General features: G+C 45.4%; 1 protein-coding gene across 1 annotated transcript in view; it reads right to left on the reverse strand.

Moving 5' to 3' along the window:
- LOC141096108 (piezo-type mechanosensitive ion channel component 2-like) overlaps positions 1-15730 on the reverse strand; it is a 242528-nt gene that overhangs the window by 65200 nt on the left and 161598 nt on the right. The window contains 1 exon segment of the mRNA XM_073582522.1: positions 13942-14054. Coding sequence (XP_073438623.1) covers positions 13942-14054 — 113 coding nt within the window.

Below are 15730 nucleotides of genomic sequence, written 5' to 3' on the forward strand. Positions count from 1 at the left end.
TGGGCCGCACACAATCCACAAGTGTCCAGTGTCCAAAAGTGTACGCAGAGATTCAAAATCTCCATTATCCTCTCGTCACTTTGGTCACAGGCAGCTGTGCCATCGAGCGTGTCACATAGCGCTCAGATATCAGTGGGCCGCACACAATCCACAAGTGTCCAGTGTCCAAAAGTGTACGCAGAGATTCAAAATCTCCATTATCCTCTCGTCACTTTGGTCACAGGCAGCTGTGCCATCGAGCGTGTCACATAGCGCTCAGATATCAGTGGGCCGCACACAATCCACAAGTGTCCACTGTCCACAAGTGTACGCAGAGATTCAAAATCTCCATTATCCTCTCGTCACTTTGGTCACAGGCAGCTGTGCCATCGAGCGTGTCACATAGCGCTCAGATATCAGTGGGCCGCACACAATCCACAAGTGTCCACTGTCCACAAGTGTACGCAGAGATTCAAAATCTCCATTATCCTCTCGTCACTTTGGTCACAGGCAGCTGTGCCATCGAGCGTGTCACATAGCGCTCAGATATCAGTGGGCCGCACACAATCCACAAGTGTCCAGTGTCCAAAAGTGTACGCAGAGATTCAAAATCTCCATTATCCTCTCGTCACTTTGGTCACAGGCAGCTGTGCCATCGAGCGTGTCACATAGCGCTCAGATATCAGTGGGCCGCACACAATCCACAAGTGTCCACTGTCCACAAGTGTACGCAGAGATTCAAAATCTCCATTATCCTCTCGTCACTTTGGTCACAGGCAGCTGTGCCATCGAGCGTGTCACATAGCGCTCAGATATCAGTGGGCCGCACACAATCCACAAGTGTCCACTGTCCACAAGTGTACGCAGAGATTCAAAATCTCCATTATCCTCTCGTCACTTTGGTCACAGGCAGCTGTGCCATCGAGCGTGTCACATAGCGCTCAGATATCAGTGGGCCGCACACAATCCACAAGTGTCCAGTGTCCAAAAGTGTACGCAGAGATTCAAAATCTCCATTATCCTCTCATCACTTTGGTCACAGGCAGCTGTGCCATCGAGCGTGTCACATAGCGCTCAGATATCAGTGGGCCGCACACAATCCACAAGTGTCCACTGTCCACAAGTGTACGCAGAGATTCAAAATCTCCATTATCCTCTCGTCACTTTGGTCACAGGCAGCTGTGCCATCGAGCGTGTCACACAGCGCTCAGATATCAGTGGGCCGCACACAATCCACAAGTGTCCACTGTCCACAAGTGTACGCAGAGATTCAAAATCTCCATTATCCTCTCGTCACTTTGGTCACAGGCAGCTGTGCCATCGAGCGTGTCACATAGCGCTCAGATATCAGTGGGCCGCACACAATCCACAAGTGTCCAGTGTCCAAAAGTGTACGCAGAGATTCAAAATCTCCATTATCCTCTCGTCACTTTGGTCACAGGCAGCTGTGCCATCGAGCGTGTCACATAGCGCTCAGATATCAGTGGGCCGCACACAATCCACAAGTGTCCACTGTCCACAAGTGTACGCAGAGATTCAAAATCTCCATTATCCTCTCGTCACTTTGGTCACAGGCAGCTGTGCCATCGAGCGTGTCACATAGCGCTCAGATATCAGTGGGCCGCACACAATCCACAAGTGTCCACTGTCCACAAGTGTACGCAGAGATTCAAAATCTCCATTATCCTCTCGTCACTTTGGTCACAGGCAGCTGTGCCATCGAGCGTGTCACATAGCGCTCAGATATCAGTGGGCCGCACACAATCCACAAGTGTCCAGTGTCCAAAAGTGTACGCAGAGATTCAAAATCTCCATTATCCTCTCGTCACTTTGGTCACAGGCAGCTGTGCCATCGAGCGTGTCACATTGCGCTCAGATATCAGTGGGCCGCACACAATCCACAAGTGTCCACTGTCCACAAGTGTGTGCAGAAATTCTAAAACTCCCCTGTCCTATAGACACCTTGTACCTTGTTTTACATTACTATATAGTTTGTTGGATTTTGTCTACATTTCTACCAAAAATGAGGAAGGCTGGTGGAAGAGGCCGTGGAATTGGGCGGGGGTTGGCAGCTGGTAATGATGGTGTTGGTGGTGGATCTGATGGTAGTGGCAAGAGCAAAATAGGACCAAATGCAGGAGGTGCTGACCCTGCGTCATCGTCTGTCTACATAAGGCCTCGAACGCTTAGTTTTCTAGGAGTTGGCAAACCGCTTTTAAAGGCAGAGCATCAGGAAAAAGTTTTGTCTTACATTGCTGACTCAGCCTCCAGCTCTATCGCCTCCTCTTCTTCAGTTGTAAAAAGTAAAAGCACTGAGTCGTCATTGGAGGCTCATGTTCATGAACCACACCTTTCCTTGTGTCCTTCACCCCAACCAAGATTGAAGGATGACGCAGGCCATACTACTGATTACTCCATGGAGCTGTTTTCACATACCATGCCTGGATTATCAAGTCAAATGGTGAATTACCCAGGCCAAGATGAATCTGACATGGAGTGCACTGATGCACAGCCGCTGATGGATGATTCTGCTGGTACATTCACTCAGAGCACTACATTGTCCTCGCAGTGTACAGAGCCAGATTTTGACCCTGATGAGACTCAGGTGCCCCTTCCCGCACACTATACCACCATACACGGTGACACAGAGAAAGGTGCACATGACATAGAAGAGGAGGTGATGGATGACCCAGTTGTTGACCCAGATTGGCATCCATTGGGGGAAGAGGGTGCTGCTTGCAATAGCTCAGATGAGGAGCATCCACAGCAGACATCGACATCGCAACAGCTGTTATCTGGCAGGCCCGGAGCACTCCAAAGACAGGTTCCAAACATCAAAAGAGTTGCTGGACAGCTTGTCCAGAGGGTAAAAAGATCACAGCGTGCTAGGCCGCAAAATGTCTGCCAAAGTAGGAAGAGTGCAGTGTGGCAGTTTTTTGAACAAAATCCTCATGATCAGGCCAAGGTTATCTGTAAGAAGTGCGCAAAGACCTTTAGCCGAGGGAAAAATCTGAAAAATTTGAATACCAGTTGCATGCTTAGACATTTAACCAGCATGCACTTGCAAGCGTGGACACAACACCAAACATCAAGTGCCACATGTGCAACTGATCACAACGAAGGTAGTCAGCAACGCTACATTGTTTCCCCCACTGTAAGCACACCGGTTAGCACAGCAGCAAATGTTGAGGTGTCGTTGCAAGGCCACAGCAGTCAGGGAATCCCACTGTTATATCAACGAAAGACTGATTCTAGGCCATCAGAAAGAACACCAACTCCATCACCATCATCAACCCTCTCTCAGTCCGCCCTGTCCACCGCTACTTCCACCATATGCAGCTCTCAAGTCCAGCTCACCCTCCCAGACACTATGAGTAGGTCAAGAAAGTACTCAGTCTCTCATCCGCGTACACTGGGTTTGAACGCCCACATTGCCAAACTAATCTCGTTTGAGATGATGCCCTTTCGGTTGGTGGAAAGCACAGCTTTCCACGAACTCATGGCCTATGCAGTTCCACGCTATGACCTACCCAGTCGCCACTTCTTCTCTCGCAAAGCCATCCCAGCCCTCCACCATCATGTGAAAGACCGCATTGTCCATGCACTCAAGCAGTCAGTGAGCGGAAAGGTGCACCTCACAACTGATGCATGGTCCAGTCGGCATGGCCAGGGCCGTTACGTGTCCATCACTGCGCACTGGGTTAATGTGGTGGATGCAGGGTCCACAGGGGACAGCGGTGGTGGGACAGTGCTGCCTAGCCCACGGTCTAGGAAACAGTTGGCTGTAGGCGTTCGACCCTCCTCCTCCTCCTCCTCCTCCAGAAGCGACAGCTCGTCCACAGAGCGCAGTCGTACGAGCACTCCATCTGCAGCTGCCACTGTTGCACACGATGTGTCCCCCTATCGAGCAGCTAGTGGAAAGCGTCAGCAGGCTGTGTTGCAGATGATGTGTTTGGGCGACAGACACACCGCCGAGGTGCTGGCCGAGTACTTGAAGCGACAAACTGAGTCATGGCTGGGCAGTGTACATCTTGAGGCAGGCAAGGTAGTTAGTGATAACGGCCGTAATTTTGTGGCAGCCATAGCCCTTTCAAAACTCAGCCACATACCTTGCTTGGCTCACACCTTGAACCTGGTGGTGCAGTGCTTCCTCAAAAATTATCCGGAGTTAACAGCCCTGCTCCAGAAGGTGCGAAGACTGTGCGCGCACATCCGCCGGTCGCCTGTACACTCCGTTCGTATGCAGAAGCTGCAGCGATTGCTCCACCTTCCCAACCACCGCCTCGTTATCGACATTGCAACAAGGTGGAACTCCACCCTGCACATGGTGGAGCGGCTGTGCGAGCAGAGGCAGGCCATAATGCATTTGTGGGAGGATACACGGCCAGGCACTTTGAGAGCAGACATGGAGTTGACAGGCGTGCAGTGGTCGAAGCTGAAAGACCTTTGTAAAGTCCTTCAGTGTTTTGAGGAATGCACACGGCTGGTAAGCGCAGACGACGCCATCCTAAGCATGAGCATCCCACTTATGCGTCTGCTCATGCAAACTTTGACGCACCTTAAGGAGCAGGCGTCTGCAGCCAATGTTGATGAGGAGGAAGAGGAGGAGGGAATCCTTGATGACATTCAGCCATTGTCTGCTCAGGGACCTCTCCTGGACGAGGTGGAGGAAGAAGAGGAGGAGGAGGAGGAGGATGATGGGGATGATTACTTAGGGGAGGAGGATGCATCTCGTGGGGCAAGTGAAAATGTTGGCGTGGCAAGGTCTGGTACAGGGTTTGTGCATGACTGGAGGGATGTGGATTTGCCAGAAAGTGCTCCTCCACCCAGCACTCGCAGTGCATCATTGACACCGGGAACATTGGCCCACATGTCAGATTATGCCTTGCGGATCCTAAAAAGGGACCCCCGCATTGCCAAAATGATGAACGATGACGACTACTGGTTGGCCAGCATCCTGGATCCACGCTATAAAGGCAAATTACAAAACATCATGCCACAGGAGAACCTTGACCTAATATTGGCTAATAAACAAGCAACTCTGGTAAATCGGTTGCTTGAGGCATTCCCAGCACACAGCAGCGGTGATGGTTCTCACACGAGCCGTACGGGCCGGGGGCAGCTTGGCAGAGGTGTTCGTGGTGCACACAGCAGAAGTGGCATTGGAGACAGGGGTTTCATGACAATGTTGTGGACTGATTTTTCAAATACCGCTCACACAAATGGTAATACTGCATCGATGGAAAGTGACAGGAGACAGCAGTTGTCAACTATGGTTACAAACTACTTTTCCTCCCATATCGATGTTCTCCCACACAGGTCATTCCCCTTTGACTATTGGGCCGCTAAACTGGACACCTGGCCTGAATTGGCCCAATATGCCTTACAGGAGCTCGCTTGCCCAGCTGCAAGTGTGCTATCGGAAAGAGTCTTCAGTGCAGCTGGATCAATCCTGACAGAAAAAAGGACCCGTCTGTCAACCCAAAATGTGGATGATCTAACCTTCATTAAAATGAACCACGCATGGGTTTCCAAGGATTTTGTCCCACCTTCCCCTGATGACACATAGGGTGACAGAAAAATGGCTTGCTTTGGTCCACCTCTTCCTGGTACTTCACCTATTTCGCCTTTTGCATCAGTTGAATGTCCAACATCAACATATGCCACTTTCTAAAACTCCCTAACTGTGCTGCCTCCCCCCCCATGGCCGGGGTCACCACCTAGCGCACGACACCGTGCGAGTGCCGTTGCCCTGGACAGGTGGGTAGGCCGACTCTTGGGCGCGGGCACTGGCACAGGGTCCCTCATAGTGCAATCAAGTGTCTCTGACGGTGGTGGTGCACACCCGCCGTCAGACACACCGCTGTACTATGAGGGGCCCAGTGCCAGTACCGACGCCCACGAGTGGGCCCCCCTTGCTTGGCCAGGGCCCCAGCATTTGCAATCTTTACCTCTCCCTGCTCCTCCGCTGTGTAATCTGGGCCGTCAAATCCATACTGTGCCTGACACCATCTGAGCCTGCCTCCTGATGTATAGACATATATTTTGAATGTGTACGCTATCCATACATGTTATCCGGGGATACGTTACCCCTTCTAAACTTTGTGCAATGACGTGCAATCCATACTGGGCCTAACACCGCCTGATCCTGCCTCATGCTGTATAGACATATATTTTGAATGTGTACGCTATCCATACATGTTATCCGGGGATACGGTACCCCTTCTAACCTTTGTGCAATGACGTGCAATCCATACTGGGCCTAACACCGTCTGAGCCTGCCTCATGCTGTATAGAGATATATTTTGAATGTGTACGCTATCCATACATGTTATCCAGGGATACGGTACCCTTTCTAACCTTTGTGCAATGACGTGCAATCCATACTGGGCCTAACACCGTCTGAGCCTGCCTCATGCTGTATAGACATATATTTTGAATGTGTACGCTATCCATACATGTTATCCAGGGATACGGTACCCTTTCTAACCTTTGTGCAATGACGTGCAATCCATACTGGGCCTAACACCGTCTGAGCCTGCCTCATGCTGTATAGACATATATTTTGAATGTGTACACTATCCATACATGTTATCCAGGGATACGGTACCCTTTCTAACCTTTGTGCAATGACGTACAATCCATACTGGGCCTAACACCGTCTGAGCCTGCCTCATGCTGTATAGACATATATTTTGAATGTGTATGCTATCCATACATGTTATCCGGGGATACGGTACCCCTTCTAACCTTTGTGCAATGACGTGCAATCCATACTGGGCCTAACACCGTCTGAGCCTGCCTCATGCTGTATAGACATATATTTTGAATGTGTACGCTATCCATACATGTTATCCAGGGATACGGTACCCTTTCTAACCTTTGTGCAATGACGTGCAATCCATACTGGGCCTAACACCGTCTGAGCCTGCCTCATGCTGTATAGACATATATTTTGAATGTGTACGCTATCCATACATGTTATCCGGGGATACGGTACCCTTTCTAACCTTTGTGCAATGACGTGCAATCCATACTGGACCTAACACCGTCTGAGCCTGCCTCATGCTGTATAGACATATATTTTGAATGTGTACGCTATCCATACATGTTATCCGGGGATACCGTACCCCTTCTAACCTTTGTGCAATGACGTGCAATCCATACTGGGCCTAACACCGTCTGAGCCTGCCTCATGCTGTATAGACATATATTTTGAATGTGTACGCTATCCATACATGTTATCCGGGGATACGGTACCCCTTCTAACCTTTGTGCAATGACGTGCAATCCATACTGGGCCTAACACCGTCTGAGCCTGCCTCATGCTGTATAGACATATATTTTGAATGTGTACGCTATCCATACATGTTATCCAGGGATACGGTACCCTTTCTAACCTTTGTGCAATGACGTGCAATCCATACTGGGCCTAACACCGTCTGAGCCTGCCTCATGCTGTATAGACATATATTTTGAATGTGTACGCTATCCATACATGTTATCCGGGGATACGGTACCCCTTCTAACCTTTGTGCAATGACGTGCAATCCATACTGGGCCTAACACCGTCTGAGCCTGCCTCATGCTGTATAGACATATATTTTGAATGTGTACGCTATCCATACATGTTATCCAGGGATACGGTACCCTTTCTAACCTTTGTGCAATGACGTGCAATCCATACTGGGCCTAACACCGTCTGAGCCTGCCTCATGCTGTATAGACATATATTTTGAATGTGTACGCTATCCATACATGTTATCCGGGGATACGGTACCCCTTCTAACCTTTGTGCAATGACGTGCAATCCATACTGGGCCTAACACCGTCTGAGCCTGCCTCATGCTGTATAGACATATATTTTGAATGTGTACGCTATCCATACATGTTATCCGGGGATACGGTACCCCTTCTAACCTTTGTGCAATGACGTGCAATCCATACTGGGCCTAACACCGTCTGAGCCTGCCTCATGCTGTATAGACATATATTTTGAATGTGTACGCTATCCATACATGTTATCCAGGGATACGGTACCCTTTCTAACCTTTGTGCAATGACGTGCAATCCATACTGGGCCTAACACCGTCTGAGCCTGCCTCATGCTGTATAGACATATATTTTGAATGTGTACGCTATCCATACATGTTATCCGGGGATACGGTACCCCTTCTAACCTTTGTGCAATGACGTGCAATCCATACTGGGCCTAACACCGTCTGAGCCTGCCTTATGCTGTATAGACATATATTTTGAATGTGTACGCTATCCATACATGTTATCCGGGGATACGGTACCCCTTCTAACCTTTGTGCAATGACGTGCAATCCATACTGGGCCTAACACCGTCTGAGCCTGCCTCATGCTGTATAGACATATATTTTGAATGTGTACGCTATCCATACATGTTATCCGGGGATACGGTACCCCTTCTAACCTTTGTGCAATGACGTGCAATCCATACTGGGCCTAACACCGTCTGAGCCTGCCTCATGCTGTATAGACATATATTTTGAATGTGTACGCTATCCATACATGTTATCCGGGGATACGGTACCCCTTCTAACCTTTTTGCAATGACGTGCAATCCATACTGTTCCTAACACCGTCTGAGCCTGCCTCATGCCAGGTGAACAACTGGCTACGTCGATGGTGCCGTCAGCAATGATTTGGATTTCTGGATCACGGAGTGAACTACTTATACGATGGACTACTTGCTAGAGATGGGGTGCACCTTACGAAGACTGGAAAGCAGGTATTTGGAAGTCGCCTTGCTACACTTGTAAGGAGAGCTTTAAACTAGAACAACATGGGAAGGGAAGCAAAAGACCAGAAAAAGCCATACACCTGACAAATGCTACTGAGAACTCTGCTATTAGAAGTGGAAAGGAAGAACAAAGACGAAAGAATCTAATTAAAAAAAATATTGGAGAAAGAGAAACCAATCACAAACTAAAATGTTTCTATACTAATGCACAAAGCATGGGCAACAAACAAGGAGAATTGGAACTACTAACACAGGAAAAGAAATATGATGTCATTGGAATCACTGAAACTTGGTGGGACAATACACATGATTGGAATACAAGACTAGAAGGATACAACTTATTTGCAAGAAACAGACTTGATAAACGAGGAGGGGGTGTCGCATTGTATGTTAGAAATGCGTATATCTGCACAGAGATTGAAGCTTCAGAGACTGGGAGTTCTGTGGAAACTGTTTGGGTAAGAATACAAGGACAGAACAATGGAAAGGACACCATTGTAGGCATTTACTACAGGCCGCCTGTGCAAGCTGAAGATATGGATTAACTCTTTATGCATCAAATGGCCAAGTTCTCCAAAAAATTTGACATAGTTGTCATGGGAGATTTCAACTATCCAGACATTTGTTGGGAATCTCTCTCAGGCAAAACTAACAGGTCAAGGAAATTCTTATCCTCTCTTGCTGACAACTTTATCTTCCAAAAGGTAAAGGAGAAAACAAGGGGAACTGCTACCTTGGATCTAATCCTTATAAACAGGGAGGAAATGGTTGAGGAGGTAAAAGTGGCTGGGACCCTAGGAGGTAGCGACCATGCTATTTTAGAATTTTGGATAACTAGAGGCGGAAGACTTGTGAAGACTCAGACGTCAAGGTTAGATTTCAGAAAGGCAGATTTTAAGGGATTCAGAAAGAGAATTGGAGGGATCCAATGGCTGGATATCCTTAAAGACAAAAATGTCCAGGAAGGATGGGAAATCTTGAAAAATGAAATTCTCAAAGCACAGTTGTTAACAATTCCGAAAAGAGGGAAGAATAGGAAGCATTTAAGGAAACCAGGATGGATGAACACAGAACTTAAGCACATGCTAAAAAGGAAGCAAAAAATGTTTATAAAATGGAAAGAAGGAGGCATATCTAAAGAAGAATATAATGCTGTCTGCAGAACCTGCAAGGCACAAATCAGATTATCTAAAGCTGAAAATGAATTGAGGCTTGCAAGAGATGTCAAAAGCAATAATAAAGGATTTTGGGGATATGTCAAAAGTAAAAGAAAAGTCAAAGATGCTATAGGATTTTTACAGGATGAAAATGATGAAATGGTAAGACAGGATGTTGAGAAGGCTGAACTTTTAAATTCCTATTTTGCATCTGTTTTCTCTCAGAAAGGAAATGTAACATCAACTGTTATTCACTGTCCTATTAAGGGAATAGAAGAATCCAGGATATCTATAAACAGAAAGATAGTGAGGAAACACTTAGCTAACCTAAATGTATTCAAGTCTCCAGGTCCAGATGAATTACACCCCAGAGTACTGAAGGAGATAGCAGAAGAAATTTTTGAACCCCTCTCCATAATCTTTGAAAATTCTTGGAGAACAGGAGAAGTGCCAGAAGACTGGAGAAGAGCAAATGTTGTTCCTATCTTCAAAAAGGGGAAGAAGGTGGACCCAGGCAACTATAGGCCGGTGAGTCTGACTTCTATACCAGGAAAGATCTTTGAACAAATTATTAAACAACATGTATGTCAATACCTGGATAAGAATGAAGTGATTAAACAGAGTCAGCATGGGTTTGTAACTAATAAGTCATGTCAGACTAATTTAATTTCCTTCTATGATGGTATTACTGATTGGGTGGATCAAGGAAATGCTGTAGATATAGTATATCTTGACTTCAGCAAAGCATTTGACAAAGTCTCTCATACAATCCTTATTGAAAAAATGACTAAGTATGGAATGGACAAGGCAACTGTTAGGTGGATTCATAACTGGCTTAGTGATCGGACCCAAAGAGTGGTCGTAAATGGCTGCACATCCAGTTGGAAGAATGTCTCAAGTGGGGTACCACAGGTCTCTGTCCTGGGCCCTGTATTGTTCAACATCTTTATCAACGATTTAGATGAAGGAATTGAGGGTAAACTGATTAAATTTGCTGATGACACAAAGCTAGGAGGGATAGCTAATACTAGAGAAGAGAGAGAGAGGATTCAAAAAGATTTAAATAAACTGGAGAAGTGGGCAGCAACTAACAGAATGGTTTTTAACAGGGAGAAATGCAAAGTACTACATCTGGGCAATAAAAATGAAAAAAGCATATATAGAATGGGAGGAATAGGGCTAAGTGACAGCACATGTGAAAAAGACTTGGGTATACTAATAGATCACAGACTGAATATGAGTCAACAGTGTGATGCAGCAGCAAAAAAGGCAAATGCAATTCTAGGATGTATTAACAGAACCATACAGTCTAGATCACGTGAAGTAATTATTTCCCTCTACTCCTCTTTGGTCAGACCTCATCTGGAATATTGTGTCCAATTTTGGGCACCACATTTTAAAAAAGACATCAACAAACTGGAGCAAGTTCAGAAAAGAGCGACCAGAATGGTGACCGGTCTGCAAACCCTGTCTTATGAGGAAAGGTTGCAGGATTTGGGAATGTTTAGTTTGCAAAAGAGAAGACTGAGAGGAGACTTAATAGCTGTCTACAAATATCTAAAGGGCTGTCACATTGTAGAAGGATCAACTTTATTCTCATTTGCACAAGGAAAGACTAGAAGCAATGGGATGAAGCTGAATGGGAGGAGACACAGATTAGATATTAGAAAAAACTTTTTGACAGTTAGAGTGATCAATGAGTGGAACAGGCTGCCACGAGAAGTGGTGAGTTCTCCTTCAATGGAAGTCTTCAAACAGAGGCTGGACAGACATCTAACTGGGATGATTTAGCGAATCCTGCTTTGAGCAGGGGGTTGGACCAGATGGCCCAGGAGGTCCCTTCCAACTCTACGATTCTATGATTCTATGATTCTATAATTCATGCTGTATAGACATATATTTTGAATGTGTACGCTATCCATACATGTTATCCGGGGATACGGTACCCCTTCTAACCTTTGTGCAATGACGTGCAATCCATACTGGGCCTAACACCGTCTGAGCCTGCCTCATGCTGTATAGACATATATTTTGAATGTGTACGCTATCCATACATGTTATCCGGGGATACGGTACCCCTTCTAACCTTTGTGCAATGACGTGCAATCCATACTGGGCCTAACACCGTCTGAGCCTGCCTCATGCTGTATAGACATATATTTTGAATGTGTACGCTATCCATACATGTTATCCAGGGATACGGTACCCTTTCTAACCTTTGTGCAATGACGTGCAATCCATACTGGGCCTAACACCGTCTGAGCCTGCCTCATGCTGTATAGACATATATTTTGAATGTGTACGCTATCCATACATGTTATCCGGGGATACGGTACCCTTTCTAACCTTTGTGCAATGACGTGCAATCCATACTGGGCCTAACACCGTCTGAGCCTGCCTCATGCTGTATAGACATATATTTTGAATGTGTACGCTATCCATACATGTTATCCGGGGATACGGTACCCCTTCTAACCTTTGTGCAATGACGTGCAATCCATACTGGGCCTAACACCGTCTGAGCCTGCCTCATGCTGTATAGACATATATTTTGAATGTGTACGCTATCCATACATGTTATCCGGGGATACGGTACCCCTTCTAACCTTTGTGCAATGACGTGCAATCCATACTGGGCCTAACACCGTCTGAGCCTGCCTCATGCTGTATAGACATATATTTTGAATGTGTACGCTATCCATACATGTTATCCGGGGATACGGTACCCTTTCTAACCTTTGTGCAATGACGTGCAATCCATACTGGGCCTAACACCGTCTGAGCCTGCCTCATGCTGTATAGACATATATTTTGAATGTGTACGCTATCCATACATGTTATCCGGGGATACGGTACCCCTTCTAACCATTGTGCAATGACGTGCAATCCATACTGGGCCTAACACCGTCTGAGCCTGCCTCATGCTGTATAGACATATATTTTGAATGTGTATGCTATCCATACATGTTATCCGGGGATACGGTACCCCTTCTAACCTTTGTGCAATGACGTGCAATCCATACTGGGCCTAACACCGTCTGAGCCTGCCTCATGCTGTATAGACATATATTTTGAATGTGTACGCTATCCATACATGTTATCCAGGGATACGGTACCCTTTCTAACCTTTGTGCAATCACGTGCAATCCATACTGGGCGTGAGAACGGCTGGCGAGCTGTTAAGCAAGCTACAGCACCTGTCCAGACAAGTACAGGGATTCCCTAGCGAGGAGACTTATTTGATTGTTTTCTATGTTGGGACAGCAATTTTTGGGGAGCACTATACTCTGGAGAATGATAGATGGGGCCCACCATACACTGGAACATTCCAAAGGTGGACATCAGACACTGGAGCAGCATTTACAGGGCCCATTATACACTAGAGCATTAGAAATGGGGCCCATTATGTTTGGAGCATTATTTGGGCCCATAAGACAGTGGAGCTTCATCCATGGGGACCAACATATACTGTAGCATTATGTGGAGCTCATCATATACTGTTTCAAACATTATATGGGACCAATGATTTTGTATGGAGAAATAGATGGGCCTCGTCATGAGATGTAAAAAGTGAGTTATTTTTCATTGTACTATACCGCTATTTCTCTGCCGTATCGGAGCATGATGAGTTGTGGTATGTGTTAAAGGGGCGCTCTTTCGCCCAGGGCACATGAAAACCTGGAGCCAGCCCTCCCCCCCCCCCACAGTCTGTAGCCAAATAACCCCCATTTTTCAGTGCGTAACTTGTATTATGAAGTTAATTAAGGTTGACAAGCTTAAGTAAGAAGAATTGATGCTTTTGGCATTCAAATGGGCACTGTAGGTGTGTTTCCTGTCCTCCTCTCACTGCCGACTTTTATTCCCCATTGACTTACATTGGGTTTCGTGCTTCGGGACGACCCCGACTTTTCCCTATAATCGGACGATCTTGCTCGACCCGACTTTTGGAAAAGTCGGGTATCACGAAACGAAACGCGACCCTAAAAAAGCAAAAGTCGCTCAACTCTAGTTAGGAGTAAGACCCAAATCATTTACCTGAAATGCTGTTTTCTTTTTTGGAGGCTCCTCTTCCCTTTTTTCTTCCCGAGTTTCTTCCTCTTCATCCTCACTGTCTGTATCGAATAGGCTATAGCTTCCACTACGAACCACTGAAAAATGCAATAATGGATTTAAAGTGAACCTGTCAGCACGTTTTTAACTTCCATCCATAAAATTCATCTTTTTATTAGAAATTCATTTAAAAACAGATGATCAATCACAAGGATAGAACCTCATAATGTATCCTCTTGTTTTAAATGTATTTCTATTAAAAGGATTAGTTCAGTTACTTCAGTTCTCTAATAGCTGAGCTTCACCAGCAGGAATTGGCACTCATTCTTCACTTTTCCAGTGTATGCTGAACAATATTGGCGAGGTGAGCATCATTATTTCTACTTTTTTCTACAAACTGTTTGGCTCTAGAGTGGATGGTTATTCTATAAAGATGATACCGTTCTTTGCAGAGATCTGATTATAGGATCCCTGACCCTAAGACCACATTCATACGTTCAGTATTTGGTCAGTATTTTACCTGTGTTGGGTCAGTATTTTGCCTCAGTATTGGGTTAGTATTTTACCTCAGTATAGGGTCAGTATTTTACCTCAGTATTAGCTCAGTATTTTACCTCAGTATTGGGTCAGTATTTTACCTCTGTATTGGGTCAGTATTTTACCTCAGTATTGGTCAGTATTTTACCTCAGTATAGGGTCAGTAATTTACCTCAGTATTAGCTCAGTATTTTACCTCAGTATTGGGTCAGTATTTTACCTCTGTATTGGGTCAGTATTTTACCTCAGTATTGGTCAGTATTTTACCTCAGTATTGGGTCCGTATTTTACCTCTGTATTGGGTCAGCATTTTACCTCAGTATTGGGTCAGTATTTTACCTCAGTATTGGGTCAGTATTTTACCTCTGTATTGGATCAATATTTTACCTCAGTATTGGGTCAGTCTTTTACCTCAGTATTGGGTCAGTATTTTACCTCAGTATAGGGTCACTAATTTACCTCAGTATTAGCTCAGTATTTTACCTCAGTATTGGGTCAGTATTTTACCTCTGTATTGGGTCAGTATTTTACCTCTGTATTGGGTCAGTATTTTACCTCAGTATTGGGTCAGTATTTTATCTCAGTATTGGGTCAGTATTTTACCTCAGTATTGGGTCAGTATTTTACCTATGTATTGGGTCAGTATTTTACCTCAGTATAGGGTCAGTAATTTACCTCAGTGTTAGCTCAGTATTTTACCTCAGTATTGGGTCAGTATTTTACCTCTGTATTGGGTCAGTATTTTACCTCAGTATTGGATCAGTATTTTACCTCAGTATTGGGTCAGTATTTTACCTCAGTATTTGTAAACCAAAACCAGGAGTGGATAATAAATCCAGAAGTGGTGACGTGTTTCTATTATACTTTTCCTCTGACTGTTCCACTCCTGGTCTTGGCTTACAAATACTGATACACACCTATATTAACAATCCATACAAATAAAGTTTAACTGCATGAGCAATTCATAGCAGCAACAAATAAAAAATGTAAGCCATTAAAATCATAATGAATTTTCATTATAAAAAATATATTGGGAGAATGAAAAGCCACACAGGTAACTGAATGAAAAACGGGGGACCCTTGCAATGTGAAAATCATAATAGGGATCTTGCTATCAGGTAAGTAAGTCTGAGGGAGTGTAATAAATTTGTATCACAAGTGAACTGCAGATAAATGCAATTTGTCCGTAAAGTCATGGTGCAGTTTTGACCAGTCACAGGAAACTATACACGATCCC

The sequence above is a fragment of the Dendrobates tinctorius genome, unplaced genomic scaffold (assembly GCF_039654945.1).
Source record: "Dendrobates tinctorius isolate UK_male_01 unplaced genomic scaffold, ASM3965494v1 ptg000071l, whole genome shotgun sequence".
Classification (NCBI taxonomy): domain Eukaryota; kingdom Metazoa; phylum Chordata; class Amphibia; order Anura; family Dendrobatidae; genus Dendrobates; species Dendrobates tinctorius.